The 14,884-nt window shown below is 43.8% G+C and overlaps 1 protein-coding gene across 1 annotated transcript in view; it reads left to right on the top strand.

The window, feature by feature from the left end:
- mef2d (myocyte enhancer factor 2d) overlaps positions 1 to 14,367 on the top strand; it is a 95,793-nt gene extending 81,426 nt beyond the window's left edge. The window contains 5 exon segments of the mRNA XM_054621072.1: positions 4,530 to 4,638; positions 4,970 to 5,150; positions 6,678 to 6,746; positions 13,741 to 13,951; positions 13,954 to 14,367. Of these exon segments, the coding sequence (XP_054477047.1) occupies positions 4,530 to 4,638; positions 4,970 to 5,150; positions 6,678 to 6,746; positions 13,741 to 13,951; positions 13,954 to 14,196 (813 nt within the window). The 3' untranslated portion in view covers positions 14,197 to 14,367.
- The last annotated feature ends 517 nt before the right edge of the window (positions 14,368 to 14,884 follow it).

Genomic DNA, 14,884 nt, shown 5'->3' with positions numbered 1-14,884 from the left:
TTTAGTTTTTGTTTAGTTTTATTTCATATGGACCAATTTTATTGATCTTTACGTACGAGAAGTCCAGCCGAAAATAGGAAAGACTGATGAAAATTGATATGATAGTTTCTGGCAATAACAGCCATGTTATAAAAAGCAGTATGACATGAAGGCAAAAACTCAAACTCAAACTCAAACTACCGACGCAACTCTGTAATGTTTTGCTGCTCAGTGAGACTTGAAGCTTGGCAGAGTTACACGTGTTTGTTTGGCGGTTCAGGGGCGTTGGTTATTCATCAGATAGACGAGCCGGTTACAGCAGGTTTGTACAGGTAGAGTTTGGTGAATTCCACTTTAGCTTAAGAATAAGAAGGTGTTGTTGCATGGGGCCTTTTATGTCAAAGCTACAGGATTTCAATAGATTCATGAGTCTATTGCATCCATGTCATACTGCTTTTTATATTATGGCTGTAATCGCCATGAATTAAATAAATTTACATCGGTTATTCTATTCTTTTCTCAATTTATCATCATTAGCAGGATTGTCCCTATAAAGAATAAAATCAGCTCAGGTTTAAGAATTAAAACTAAGCATTTCTTCAGATTCCAGATTTAAATCGCCTCTTTTCTGCAGAATTACAGCAAATCTTGGGGATGTCTCACATATTTTTCTACGTCGCCAGAAATGCAATTATTCCACCTTTCTGTTGTGCAATTCAACATCTGGATCCAGATGTTCTCCTTCAGTCCGCTATCGATCAGTTTGGCTTGAGTTAAACCTCCGAGTCGACTGTTTTTAGCATCACTGTGAACACAACTGTTAACGGTACTTCTTGACTAGACCTTGGATCTTTATATTTCCCTGCAGTTAGTCTCTGCAGAAACGTAACCGTCCTCTGTTTTTTACTTCCTCCTCTTCCTCCCGCCGAGCAGACAGAGGAAGAGCTGGAGTTGGTGAGTGAGGTGAATAGACTTCTGGACCTTTTTTAAGCCTCACGGATGTGGTGTTGAAACTCTGTGTGATCTCACTGAGCATGAGTGTGACAGCGGCGTACCATCGGGCGGGGGGGTCGACCCGGTGACACGGTGCTCTGAAGAGCGTCGGAGCAGCCGGTGAACTCGGAGCAGCGGACGTACGGTAGAACCAATCAGCTGGTTGCTCTGGTTTCCTGGAGGATTTTGGACGGTAGCGTTCAGGGTTCACGAGGACTTGAGATTTGAACTTCATAAGGAGTTTGTACCTGGTGAAATCCCAGAACAATACAGAATAATAAGACAGGCAGGGACTTGAATATTAAATTCCTCTTCATTGAAAGTACTCAATTATGCAGAAAAACACTTATTAACACTCGGGTCACTTAGCAATTTGCTTTTGAAGTTTTAAAAGAATAATTTGAGGAATCATTTTTGGTAAAAACTTACCAAACTTATCGATACCACTCTCATGTGTGTGCGGTAACATGAAGCTACAACAGGCAGCTGGCTAACCTATCTTAGCATATAGTCTTTCTCTGACCTCTTAAAGGGGAAACGTATCGTAAAAAAATCTAATTTTCAGTTATTGTGTTATTGAGTGGGAAACTGTGAAATAAGACATCCCATTTTTGAGTGGGTTATCTAGATCAGAAAGCATGTGATTCAACGAGCCAATCAGATTTGACTCCCCATCATATGTCACATGCAGGCTTATTAGAATATACCCCCTCCATTTTTCCGGAGGGGTTCTTAAAGAGACAGGCGCTAAAACGGAGCATTTCAGAAAGAGGGTGAAAACAGGTTTATTCAGACAGACAGTATGAGGAAAATAAGGTGTTTTCTTAAACATAAAAGTATGTAAACATGTTCTCATAGAAACCCCAAAGACAAATATGAACCTGAAAATGAGCAGCACACGCCCCCTTTAAAAAAACACCTCTATAGCTCACTTATTGTTTCTCGTTCGTTAATCTGACGAAACAAAATGTAAGCGTCATGTGTAGTGACATGTGAGTGATATCAATCTTCTCATCTAACTCTTGGCAAGAAAGCAATTTAGCATATTTCTTAAAATGTCAGACTATGACTTCGACTTTCTTACTAACTTAAAAAATATCTATTGGTACCTTAAATTTATTTCCTCCACGAGTGGCTTTTATGGGAGTCTGCCCTCCACTCTTTTTGAAAAATGTTGCTTTTTGTGGCATATAAAATCAAGAAATATTTTTTTCAAATAGATGAAGCAACTAAACTTGCTTGCTTTAATATTGTGCCGATGCGATAGAGCTTAAAGTGACATTTGTGCAGCACAAACAGTCTGCAGAGGGAATATTGAAGGGAACCGGAGCGACCAGCTGACTCTCCTCCGTGCGTGGAAGCCGCTCAGCATGTGCATGTTTGGTTTTTATCCTCCAGCGTCGATGCTCCGAGGATCAGACTGAAGAAAGATCACACAAAGTCTGCCAACCTGGAACACAGACGGACATGTTGACCCATTCTCTCACACACACACACACACATGCATGCCGACATGTGTTCATGCATTCATTCCTTGCATACCTCCGCTCACATTTATCACACACACACACACAGGTTTCCAACACAAACGCACTCATCCTCGCTCATCTCTCATCGGCCTTGTCGATGCATGCGTTTCCTGTCAGCATGATTCTCCGGCACGGCGATGTCTCTCATAACACCTCTCCGCCCGTGACGCCACATAACACGAGCGCGCCCCCGGGGCCCTGGCGACAGCGTTGCCGGGCCAACGGCGCCTCTGAGATTCCGAGAGACACCTCTCATCTTGCACGCAGATGTTAAAGTGTCGCCGGAAAGTTAAACGCCTCGGAGGGAACCGAGGTGCTTTGATTTTCCTCACTTCTGCCTGTGACACGATGCATGAAAACCTCTTCCACTGCAAAGTGATGCAACGGTTCATTAAGTCAGTCTAAAAGAATATTATTCTTTATTTAGTCTGTCTATAAAACTTCAAATGTGGCAGGACAACTGAGGGCTGCACTTCGCTGAGTTACAATTAAATCAGGATTTTTTTAATTTCAACTAGAAGTAGAACCAGCTGTGTTTGTAGTGAAATATTTCAGTAGTAATAGCATAATTAAATAGTTCTCAGTCACATTGCAGGTTATCTGCATCCACTCTGCTGTACAGTGGGAAGCACATGCTAACCATTATCATTATTGCCGTTGAAAATGGATGAAGTCATGTGCCGTGAACTCCTTCATTCAGACCATATAAGGAGAAAAAAAGGGACGAGATTCTGTGTGAAAAGTGGAGCAGGTTTTTCCTCACGAAACTGGATCCAAAAGATCAGAGAAAGAAAAGAGTTTAGTTGTAAATGTAAGATGGATGTTTCAGCTTCTTTTATCAGAGTAGTAACCAGAAAACCAGAATTCCTTAAGAGGGACATATCATGAAAAACTCACTTTTCAGTGCCCTTACATTAAGGTATCACAAATTGTGAAATAAGACAACCCAGTTTGTTGGCTTCCTGGATCAGAAAATGTGTGATTCAACAAGCCAATTAGATTTAGTTCTCCTCCTTATGTCACATGCAGGCTTATTAGAAAATACAGCCCCCCCCCTTCTTAGTATCTCCAGCGATTGCATGAGACCAACCTTTGTAAAGGTGAACCCAGGAGGCAATAATCTGGTTCTGAATAGTGAAGCCATAGCAGAAGTGTCTTAAAGCTGCATTCTCTCTCCTGTCCATCAGGGGGCGACTCCTCTGGTTGTATAGAAGTCTATGAGAAAATGACTCTACTTCTCTCTTGATTTATTCCCTCAGTAAACATTGTAAACATGAGTTTATGGTCTCAATCTCTAGTTTCAAGTCTTCTTCAATACAGCATGATGTTCATTTAGTAAATGATGCTCCATTTAGAGTCAAACAGACCATAAAGCAGGGGATGCTTTAGCATTTTGGTCACCTTAAAATCTCTTAGTCTGAATTGGATGGTACTTTTGGTTCCAAAAAAACAAGATGGTGACAGCTGGAATGCCTAACTCATTGCTTCAAAACCGTAGTCCATAAACTGATGGGGTGAAGTCACGCTATATATATATATATCAAAAGCCAATCAGAGAAGAGTGGGCTTTTTCTTAAAGAGACAGGCGCTAAAACGAAGTGTTTTCAGATAGAGGGTGAATACAGGTATATTCAGACAGACTGTATGAGAAAAATTATGTGTTTTTTTAACGTTAGAGCGTGTAAACATGTTTGAGTAGAAACCCCAAATAGAAGTTATGTACCTGAAAATGAGCATGATATGTCACCTTTAACATTTTGAACCTAACCAGTGCCTGACTGCCATTAGAAAATCGCAAAAAGTCTTAGAAATGATTTACTACACTGTACACAGAGCAGATGCAGATACTTATGTAAGGATTCCTTACACTTGTTTTGTTTTTATATATATAATAAAACATTATATCACACTACTCTTATTGTAGCTGTAGACGCCCTAGAACCAACCCACAGTGGCGGTTAATCACCCTTTTCCACTTCCTCTGTCTCAAATGTTAACCTGCCTCCATCCGTCTCTGTGTCTTCCCAGACTGCTCAGCGGCTAGGTGGCTCCCAGTCGCTCACCACACCGGTGGTCTCCGTGGCGACACCCAGTCTCCTAGCGCCCTTCTCCGGCATGCAGACGGCCTACAACACCGGTAAGACGTTTCAGCGGCTCTAACTGATCGTGTGTGCGTTCACATCGGAAAAGATAAAAAACATCGATTCAAGTTAAAAAGATCAAGTCTGCGTTATGTCGTGAAATATCTTAAGTGTCATGTAGAAAGACTTGAAAACCTCGCAGTGTGATGCCACAAACCCCCATGAATATTCACTTTGTTCATTGTGTGAGAGCTTCTGGAATGATTCCACTTCAAAGGTCTCCATTAATATGGATTAGCCCCGATTAATATTGATGCAGCAGAAAGTCGTGTGATGTTAAACAATCCTCTCCTCTCTCTCTTCCTCCCTGTCGTCCCTTAATCTCAGAGTACCAGCTGACGAGTGCGGATCTCACAGCGCTCCAGACGTTCACACAACCGGGGCTGGTGCCTGGCAACATGGCTGCCTGGCAACAGCAACCGCCAGTCTCCCAGCAACAACAACAACAACAGCAGCAGCAGCAACAGCAACAGTCACAGATCAGCTTGGCGTCGCTCAGTAACTTGGTGTAAGCTGCTTTTTCTCTTTATTTTGACACTCTCATAAATGAGATTGATTTCCTTTGACCTTTTGACCTTTCCCCCATGAGACAAACGACCAGTAGATTGTTTTTTTATCAGTTGATTCAGCACGCAAAGCTGTAACATGTACACATAAAACACTTGGAGCACCTCTCCCATACGGAGCTGAAGCATCGACCCAGCTGTGGTTGATTCATCTCTGTGTTGACCTACATCCCCCCCCCAACCCAACCCAACCCACGCTCAGCTCCGACTCCCACTGGAGTCCCACTCTGATTTAGCTCCTGGTAGCGAGGCTAGGCTGTTAGCTGTGTTATCCAGCACACAGACACACACACACAGGAGTTTTATACCTTAAAGGCTGGACCGGCTCACTGCTTTAAAAGTTTGAAAGTTCACTTTTAGAACACACATCCTACAGAGGATGCTTTCAGGACAGCCTCAACTAGCAAGCCAACATTTAGTCTGCTTTAATTGACCTTTGGTACGGAAGTCCAATGTTTGCTTGACATCTGGGCCAAAGAGAGCATGCAGAATGTGCTAAATGAAGTCCACAAATAATAGTGATGATTATGAAGTGAATTCTTGAGGAGACGGTTTTTGTGCACACAGTAAATAAGTGTCGACCCAGAGTAAAATAAATTGAGAGCAGTATCTGAAAGTCTGTGAAGCTCTTGAGACGAGAAAGATGAATTTGCTTCTTCAGACATGTACATTTGATCTGCATTTATTAATCTGCACTTTATAGAAAATGAACCAAAAGTATCTGTTCAGACTAGCCAAACTATGGTCCCACTAGTCCAACTTAAGTACCATAAAGTGCTAAAGAACTTCGACAAAATTCCCCCGTTAACTTTTACAGAACGATTAAACGTTATATTTGAAACAGTTTAAAGACATGATTTCTGAAGGGCTTGCTGAGATGAGACTGTTATGTCTCAGCAGACAGACGGTGATCTTTCCAAAAAACGTAAAAATCTAAATGGTGAACTTTGCCTATTTGCTCTGATAATGAAAATTGGTTTCCTGAAAAAGGACGAGAGCTTTGAAGTTAGTCTGAAATCACAGCAACCACAGCTGGTGTCACATGTCAGCTTTACTGATTTTTATCCATGCAACTTTTGTGTTTCATCATGATTTTTATTTCCTTTGACAGTTTTCTACACATTAAGACACTCAAATTGCTTAAAAACATTTTCTTGCAGCCGATAAGGCCAGATAAGTTCTAATATGACCCACTTATTATCAGTGTTGTTGTGTTTAAGTTACTTAAGTCTTTGTCTTAAAGGTGTTTACATCATGTTGTCTACTTAGCTCATCACAGGTATGTTTGGAGCTCCAAAGATGTCTCCTCCAAAGCTCTAGCCGCTCTACGAGGCTCATGCAGTGTTAGCCGTTAGCCGCTAACTCTTTGTGTGAGCGGCCGGCCTGTGCTAGGCTAACCTGTGGATGGGAGAGCAGCTTGTAACTGCCTCTTGTTTTGTCCTCCCCCCCTCCCCCCTTTGTCTCCACAGCATGTGGGGTGCAGAGAAACAGAATGCAGAGATGGTTAACTGCATCTCCAATTTTGCTGCTAACCTGAGGTGAATGACATGATCGCATCTAGTGCGGCTCAGCTCCAGTTACTCTGCTGTGAGCCCAAACAAGCCCCAAAAGACACCGTGACAGAATCCATGCAATTACATGACTTTTTCCCTCCATCTGTGTGTTTATTGTCATGCCTGTTGTTGCTCTGCTGTGTACTTCGTCGCACCTTTCAGTTCAGTTTTTCGTTGCCACCCTCGAGCTGGAGATCTGACGCTCGTTGGAAGTGTCACGAAGCAAAGAGGGAGACGTCGCGGCGGTGCATCGCCAGCTTCTCCGATGAAAGGAGTCTCTGGGCCCTGTGCACAGCTCTGCGCCTCTGACTCGCTCACTGCAGTAGAAATATCACTCTTCAGCCATTTAGCTGTCGACAGCGAGACGTAGACGTGGATTCCCTCAGACGCAGCGGCGAGACCAAAAAGAATAATTTAGACGTGGCGGAGCAGTCAAAGCCAGTTATTCAGAGAGAAGACATTAAATGAAATGTAGTCTGGAATTTGAAGGAGTCTGATAATCAGTTGATAATCTGGCCTCTGATTCTAGTTCTGTTTGGTAGATATACACACTGAAAACAAGCCCAGCTACTAACATATCTGTGCATATAGAGCATTCTGGAGTCTGTACAGCTGCTCAGAACACACAGAGAGGTGTTTAAAAGAAGACACTTGCAGTAATGTGAGCTGTCAGCGGTGAGACTGTTATTTGTTTCTCCGTCTGACAAGCTGAAAATTGTCCATGAAAGTATGATAATAGCTTTTTTTTGTTATTGTATACAACAGCTGCGACTCCAGGGGGGTCGAGCAGAATTTAGTTAACACTCACCACCAGCAGCTCACACACACACGCATGCACGCACACACACGCATGCACGCACACACACACACACACACGCACGCACACACACACACACACACGCACGCACGCACGCACACACAGAGCTACACACACCTTTTAGATGTTAACAGATGGATATCCAGAAAAACAAATCTTTAAATTCAACTTGTGAATAACACGTTTGCTTTTCTATTCCATTGACCAAATATATATAGAAAATAATCTGTTGATGATTTAAAAAAAAAAAAGGTTAGTTATTGACTCATAAATACGCTTTATAATCATAGTAAATTATAATATTTTTGTAAGGATCCTAGTGAATTATAATTTCCACAGTTGAAATACATTATAACATTTTTCATAAGGCATTATAATGTGATTATAAGTAACTCTAAGTAGTATTTTAAAAATGTAAATGAAATTGTGTTCCTGCATAAATGTAATAATAGTTTTTCACTTTACTTAAAGCAACCAGTGATAATAGAATTAAAATGCATCATAACAGTGATAATAATGCAATATGTAAAGATTATAATGTATTACACTATGATCCTTACAAAGGAAATGATGAAGTATTATGATACTTGAGCTTATAAGTCATTATGAAATGCTTTATAATGTTGTTAAAAAGCCTTATGAGTTCTTATAACTATGATTAAACATTTCTATAAGCAGTATTTTCATAACCTATTATAGACTTAGGCGTCATAGAAAGCGCTGCCTCAGAATGTATTCTGTTGTGGTTTAAAATATCTTAGACCTTCATGAAGACATTGGGAACAATAATCCAGATTTTACTGAATAAGAACGACTTGAATCTGATCCGCTGTCTCCAAACCGCCACGGACAGACGTGGGCACTTCTGAGCCCAGACATGCTACGAAGAGTTTCATTTTTATTTATTTATACTTCATCTCAGCGAGCAAACAGGCTCCTTCTGAACCAAAGAGTGAGCGGAGTCTCGTCCTCCGCTGTCGTCCACACTTTAACTCACCGTGAGGAGATGCTTCCTGTCATCTCCTCCTCCCCCCACCCCCACCCCCTTTTTTAATCAGTCCTCCTCCGATTATTTCCTGCTCCGTTGTCAGACTCCGTTTAATTCGGCATCCACCTGTTGACTCCCCCCCCCCCCATCACTCCCCAATCTAAATGTTAATGCCACGGCTGACACCTGACACCGCCTCGCCTTCAGCTTGTTTGCCTGTTTATATAGAGCTGCTCTCCGGATGCCATTTGTTGTTTGTTTCCTCACCGAGGTCGAAGCGTTGTCGGCACACGGCGCCTCCGTTTGGGACGCTTTAGCCGGGAATAAACAGAACAACATTTAGGGTCGTTTGTCTGCTTGTGCATCGTTGTTTTGTCAGTTTGACCCGTCCGTGTACACATCTACAAACCCACCAGTGTGCAGCAGACCGAGTGGAGAAAATGTTCTTCTTCCTCGTGCTCCTCTCACCTTGTTCTTGTCTCTCTCCCTCCGTCTCTCAGCTGTGGTTTAGGAGGAATATAAACACTTGCAGACAGTGCACACGATGCTAAATTGCTTACAGGACACTCCGTTAGTCTGCAGGGCACAATGCACACATGCTATGAGAGGCTGCTCAGTGGAAGCTCTCCCAGAGGAACCAGTGTTCTCCCAGACTGCAGAATGTGAAAACCAGCTACAATGGAAGACAATAGTATAGTACAGTATATGATGATTACTTCTTGGTTATAACTAAATATCAGACTTTGCATGCAGCAATCTAGAGCTGGATGTAAAAGTGTCTAAAATGATACCAAGGAGATTTCTATGTTGGATTCCAACAAACAAATAACTTCATTTACCGTAAATTGTGAAATAAAAAATAAAAAATAATGACTAAAGGCCTTTTACATACCAGGAGTGTCTTTATCGTGCATTTATTTCACATGTCAATATATTTTTTCACAACATGATAGTTATTATGCTGCAAAAAAGTGAATTTTCTGGGCGATTGCACTGTAAATGAAGGAACAGTCATATTCAAAATGTACTCTCATAGAGTTCAAATCAAAACAGAAAACTTTATTACTCCTTTCAACCGTGAAAAAGATCCCCTCTTTCTGTTCTTACCTTTCACAATAAAAGCCCTAGACATAGACACTGTTTACCAGGGGAAACTAAAATTCACTAAAAGAAACCTCAGTAAAATATCTTCCAGTAGCTTTAGTCTACAACAGTTCACCTCAGACAGACTGTCAGACACTGCTCTCAATAGGATCTAGGTGGTTTGTTCTCTGCCTGAAATAATCTCTAAAACCTTTTATTGAAAAAGTGCTGCAGAGTATTTTTGCATTTTCATGTTGTTTATGGGTCACGTCTCTGGTGTGTGAAGGCCTTAAGAGGGAGACGGAGAGGGACAAACTAAATCAGTAGTATATGGTTGTCATGTTCAATCCTACTGTCTGCAAATTATTGCAAAAAAATGTATAATTATTTCATCCCCACTAGAGACACAGGAGCAACTGTGTGTCTCATACGCTGTCTGAGAATGTACGGTGTATTCCTTTAATGACGATTCCTCGTTTCAGGAACATCTAATGCTTTCACCTTTATTAACGCTGATTATAGGAGAGCAGCTTTAACACTTCCTGCTGCAGCAGCTCTGCCTCTAACACCACCGAGCAGCTGTGGAGACTTTACTTTTTGGACTGACTGGGCCTCCGTCCTGTTTCCCTGCTTTTCCTTTTTAAAAACTTTGCTTATCTGTTTCCCCCCCCACCCCCACCCCCACCTCCCTCCACAGCTTGGCCTCTCAGTCCAACTTGCTCTTTGGCAGGGAGGATGGCCTCTGCTGGTACTGTACTCTCTACACTTCAGCCTCTCAGCCACTTCACGCCGCTGCTCCCAAAATATCTGCTGCGAGGAGGAACCTCAGCACAGCGTTCAGAAAGTTAGACTGCAGAAATGAAGAGGTGTTGGATTAGAGAGCATTAATCATGAGTGATTCCTATGGAGGCAAGCAGGCAGAAAGCAATTAGGAAAAGGACACAACAAATGGAAATTTGATTAGGGAAGAAATTAAAAATTTGTTAGTGAACTACAAGACTGAACGTACAAATGTATCACACTATTAAGCAAATATCTGTTCCTGTTTAAGAAATGATAATGATTCCACAAGGTACAAAATGAGAAAAAAAAAATAAAGTACTCCAGCAGGTTTAACAGATCCAGTTGAGGAACTTTCAAATGTTTCATTTTTGCTTTTATCAACACAAGCAGATTGACATGTACTTCCATTATGTTGGAGAGAAGGCAACTCTGCAGCTGACGCCAAAACTAGATTGATAAAGAGCAGATCGGCATTATAGATTGTGTTGTATAGTGCAGTGATGTAGTTCACTAGTCAAAAGGAAGGCTGAGATATCTTAGTGTCTGTCTCAATCCTACATTTCCCATGATGCAATCATGTCATCTTTTCATTAGAACCTCCACACCTGGTAAACTTTTTACCCAAGTTTGTAACGGGGACATTCTGTGTAAAAGTGATGGAGTGTCCCTTTAAATATGCAAAGACAACTAATGTCAAACTCACTAACAAACTGTTAATTATGTACAACACTTTGTTATGGAAACGTCTACTTCAGTAAATCTGCCTGATTTTAATGTTATTTAAGAGTTTAGGAGAGTTGGTCCTCAGAGCAGCAGAGCATTTTGGGAAACACGGCCGTATCTCATCACACTGCGCTGAAACCAAGTGTCTGCTTCTGGCTGTGCTCGCTGTGTTGTTAGTGCTGGGAGGGGGGGGGGGGGGTTAGCCTGCCGCTCTCGCCTTCATCACTGTCACCGGCCCTGCTGACTCTGCCGTTTTCTAGCCATAGCACCGGCGCCCCCGTGGCACCGCCATCCATCTACCTGCGCCGTGGCCTGAAACCACGACGTGCAGGTTTGATGAAGTGGGCACGGGGCGAGAGACGGAGCGGGCCGAGGGATTTGTGTGTGTGTGTGTGTGTGTGTGTGTGGTGGTGGTGTGTGTGTTTGTGCAGAAGGGAAGGGGCATTTGTATGTAAGACAGCAAGAGTGCATGAGTTTTGTGTGTGTGTGTGTGTGTGTGTGTGTGTGTGTGTGTGTGTCAGAATTGGAGCGAGGCACATTTGAGTGCCGCAGACCCAGATCGCCTGGAGGAGTGCTATCTTAACCCCCCCCCCCTCTCGGTCTGCCAGTAATTGAGGGAATATTAGAGATACAGCGCTGCAGATGGCTCATGATATGACATATTAGAACACACCCGAGGGGCTGAAAAAACGCCGTAATTGGGAGCTTCAAATACTGAAATCGACCGCGTCAAGACGAGGTGGGGAGGAGGGGGAGGAAAGGAGCACGATCCGAAAAAAAACCTGTCGAGACGCCGTCAAAAAGGTGCGAGCAACAGTGCAGCGTCATCATCCGGTGTCAACTCAGCCTCCAGCCAGAGGAGCAGGAGGAGGTGGAGGAGGTGGAGGAGGCTGAGGGTGGAGGGGCTGATCAAAGAGTCGTGGCAGGTAGAGGCACAGACGCTGACGCAGACGGGAGATTTTTGGGCACCTTGAGGAACAGAAATGACGTTTTTCGAGCATCTTATAGACGCGCTAGTGTGGGATTATAGTTCGGACTGTGATCACGTTTACATAACTTACATGCACATATAGCCGATGACGGTGAAATGTGTAACAATATTCAGAGAGTTAACAACTAGACTTTGGTGGTTTGACACTTTCTTGAAAAGTGTCGCCCATAAAGATGAGACAGGCCTCCTCTGTTAGCGGCTGTCAGACAGTAAACAGCACTGCATGGAAGAAAAGCTGCCCACTCATTGAATCCAATGAGGCAACTGTGCTGAAGCCTCCAGGTCTGAAAAGGGAAGTCAATGCTTTGTGTTAAAGCTGCATTCTCTCTCCTGTCCACCAGGGGGCGACTCCTCTGGTTGTATAGAAGTCTATGAGAAAATGACTCTACTTCTCTCTTGATTTATTCCCTCAGTAAACATTGTAAACATGAGTTTATGGTCTCAATCTCTAGTTTCAAGTCTTCTTCAATACAGCATGATGTTCATTTAGTAAATGATGCTCCATTTAGAGTCAAACAGACCATAAAGCAGGGGATGCTTTAGGGCGGGGCTACACACTGATTGACAGGTCCACACCAGAGACGTATACGGCGTCTCTACGTCACTCCTCTGGTCTGAACATCGCCAGACAGTTGGATCGTTGGATCCTCTGAGAACGGTCAGACAGAAATGTAAAACCAGCATCCAGCAAATCGAAAGCAGATTTTTGAAGGAGTTAGAAGACATTTTCATAATCAACTTAGGTAGGTTTTGCTAATCAGACAGCTCTGAGTTTTTGACAAACAGTTGTATACTTTTCCCACTAACTTTTGACCTCTGAAAGCAGCAGATTTGGGGGTTTTTTGCCTTCAAATCTGAGCTTTGATCCTCTTCCAGTAGAGCAGTTTTTTACCAGAAGACATAATCCAACTGTTCTGAAAAGAGCACCAAAATGCACACTGATGTTTTTGTCAAATTGCCAAACAGAATGAAATCTACTTTGGACTGATACTCACATTGAGACAGTTACTCGTCTGCTACAGAAACCTGAACGAACCAGATCTGCAGTGCGAGGGTGTTTGGGCTGCATGGCTTCTGGACTGTGCTTCAGTTGTAGTCCTTTTTGTTTCCTGTGTCCTTGTTCTTTATGTGCTGAAGTCCACCAGCCAACGTTTGCCTGGTTTATAGCAATGCTGCAGAATGTCTTCAGTCGTTGTCTGTGAAAAAGGCCTTTAACACACAGGGATTTGTTTTCATGCGATAAATTTGCATGTCAATATATTTATATATATTTAGTAAAAAAGAAATCCTTTCACGTGACGTATTATTTTTTTGGAACTAGGTTGACTTTTCTGTGCATCAACCAATTGCGTTGTGTTGAATGGTTTGAGTTGCGCCTTTCAAAATAAAAGCCGAGACTTAACCGTCGTTTATCCGTCCCCAGTGTTTAAAGGCCTTTATCTTGGTAAACGTTGATGCTGATGCATCATTTAGACAGCGAGCTGCCGTTGGCTTTGTTGCACCGTTGGCTCAATTCTGTTTCATCCCAGCGAACTGTTCCAGGTTTATAACATGTCTTCCTTCCATCCTTCTCTTCTTGTCTCTTTCGCTCCAGGCCGATGGGTCAGTTATCTCAGGGCGCCGCTCTGACAGTCAACACCAACCCCAACATCAACATCAAGTCTGAGCCCGTCTCACCCAACCGCGACCGCAGCACTCCCAGCTCCACCTGCGGCGCCGTGGGAGGCGGAGGCGGAGGCCAGATCCAGCTCCAGGGTCAGGGTCTGGTGTCGGTGGCCTACCCCGGGGCCCTGCGCCTGGAGGTGGGGGCCAAGGCCGCTCGCCGGTCGACAGCCTCAGCAGCAACGGCAGCTCGTACGACGGCAGCGACCGGGACGACGGCCACCAGGGGCGAGGAGGCGGGGCTCCGGACTTCCTCCACCAGGCTGCCGCCGGAGGACAGCAGCAGCAGCAGCCCGCCATGGTCCTCCTGAGGCCGTCGTCGGCCGAGCCCCAGGACCAGGACGGGACCAACGTCAAGAGGATGAGACTGGACACCTGGGTCACATGAAGAGGTGACGGAGAGGGACGGACGGACGGACGATGAGGAGGAGGATGGAGATGTGTTCTTGTGGCTTGTGTTGATGCCCCCACCAGCCCTGATGCCCCTGGTCTCCTTCTTTGTGCACACACACACACACACACACACACACATATATATAATATATATATATATATAAACCCGCCATCGACCCACTGTCCACACTGCAACGCTGACCTCACACACACACACACACACACACACACACAGACGCATGCTAACACACCATCACGTGTGGACACACTAAACTGTACTGTTACACACACACACACACACACACACACACACACACACACACACACACACACAAACACAAACCCAAAGTGGGTTGAGCCACCAAACCAGGGATTGTTCTCCTAAACGAGTTACCCAGCTGTATTTGAGTAGAGTGAGTACGTTTTGAGTCGGTGGCTAGTAAACCGTTAAATTTGGCCACTTTGGACCTTTTTCACCCGACGTGTTGAGCGGCCGAACGCCTCGGTTTCCCAGCATGCACCTGCTTCTGGTGAGCGGCTGGTGGTCCCATGTCCTTACTGTCTGTAACTGCACTGCACATTGAGTCAGTGGCACCCCGTGAGTCTTTGAACGCACCGGGCCGGCCGCTGACGCGTTTGCTGTCGCTCTAGATTCTCGGGCCCTTTTTGCTTTTTGTTTTTGA

This window comes from Anoplopoma fimbria, chromosome 20, assembly GCF_027596085.1.
Source record: "Anoplopoma fimbria isolate UVic2021 breed Golden Eagle Sablefish chromosome 20, Afim_UVic_2022, whole genome shotgun sequence".
In the NCBI taxonomy this organism is placed as follows: Eukaryota; Metazoa; Chordata; class Actinopteri; order Perciformes; family Anoplopomatidae; genus Anoplopoma; species Anoplopoma fimbria.
This window is presented reverse-complemented; position numbering and strand designations above follow the sequence as displayed.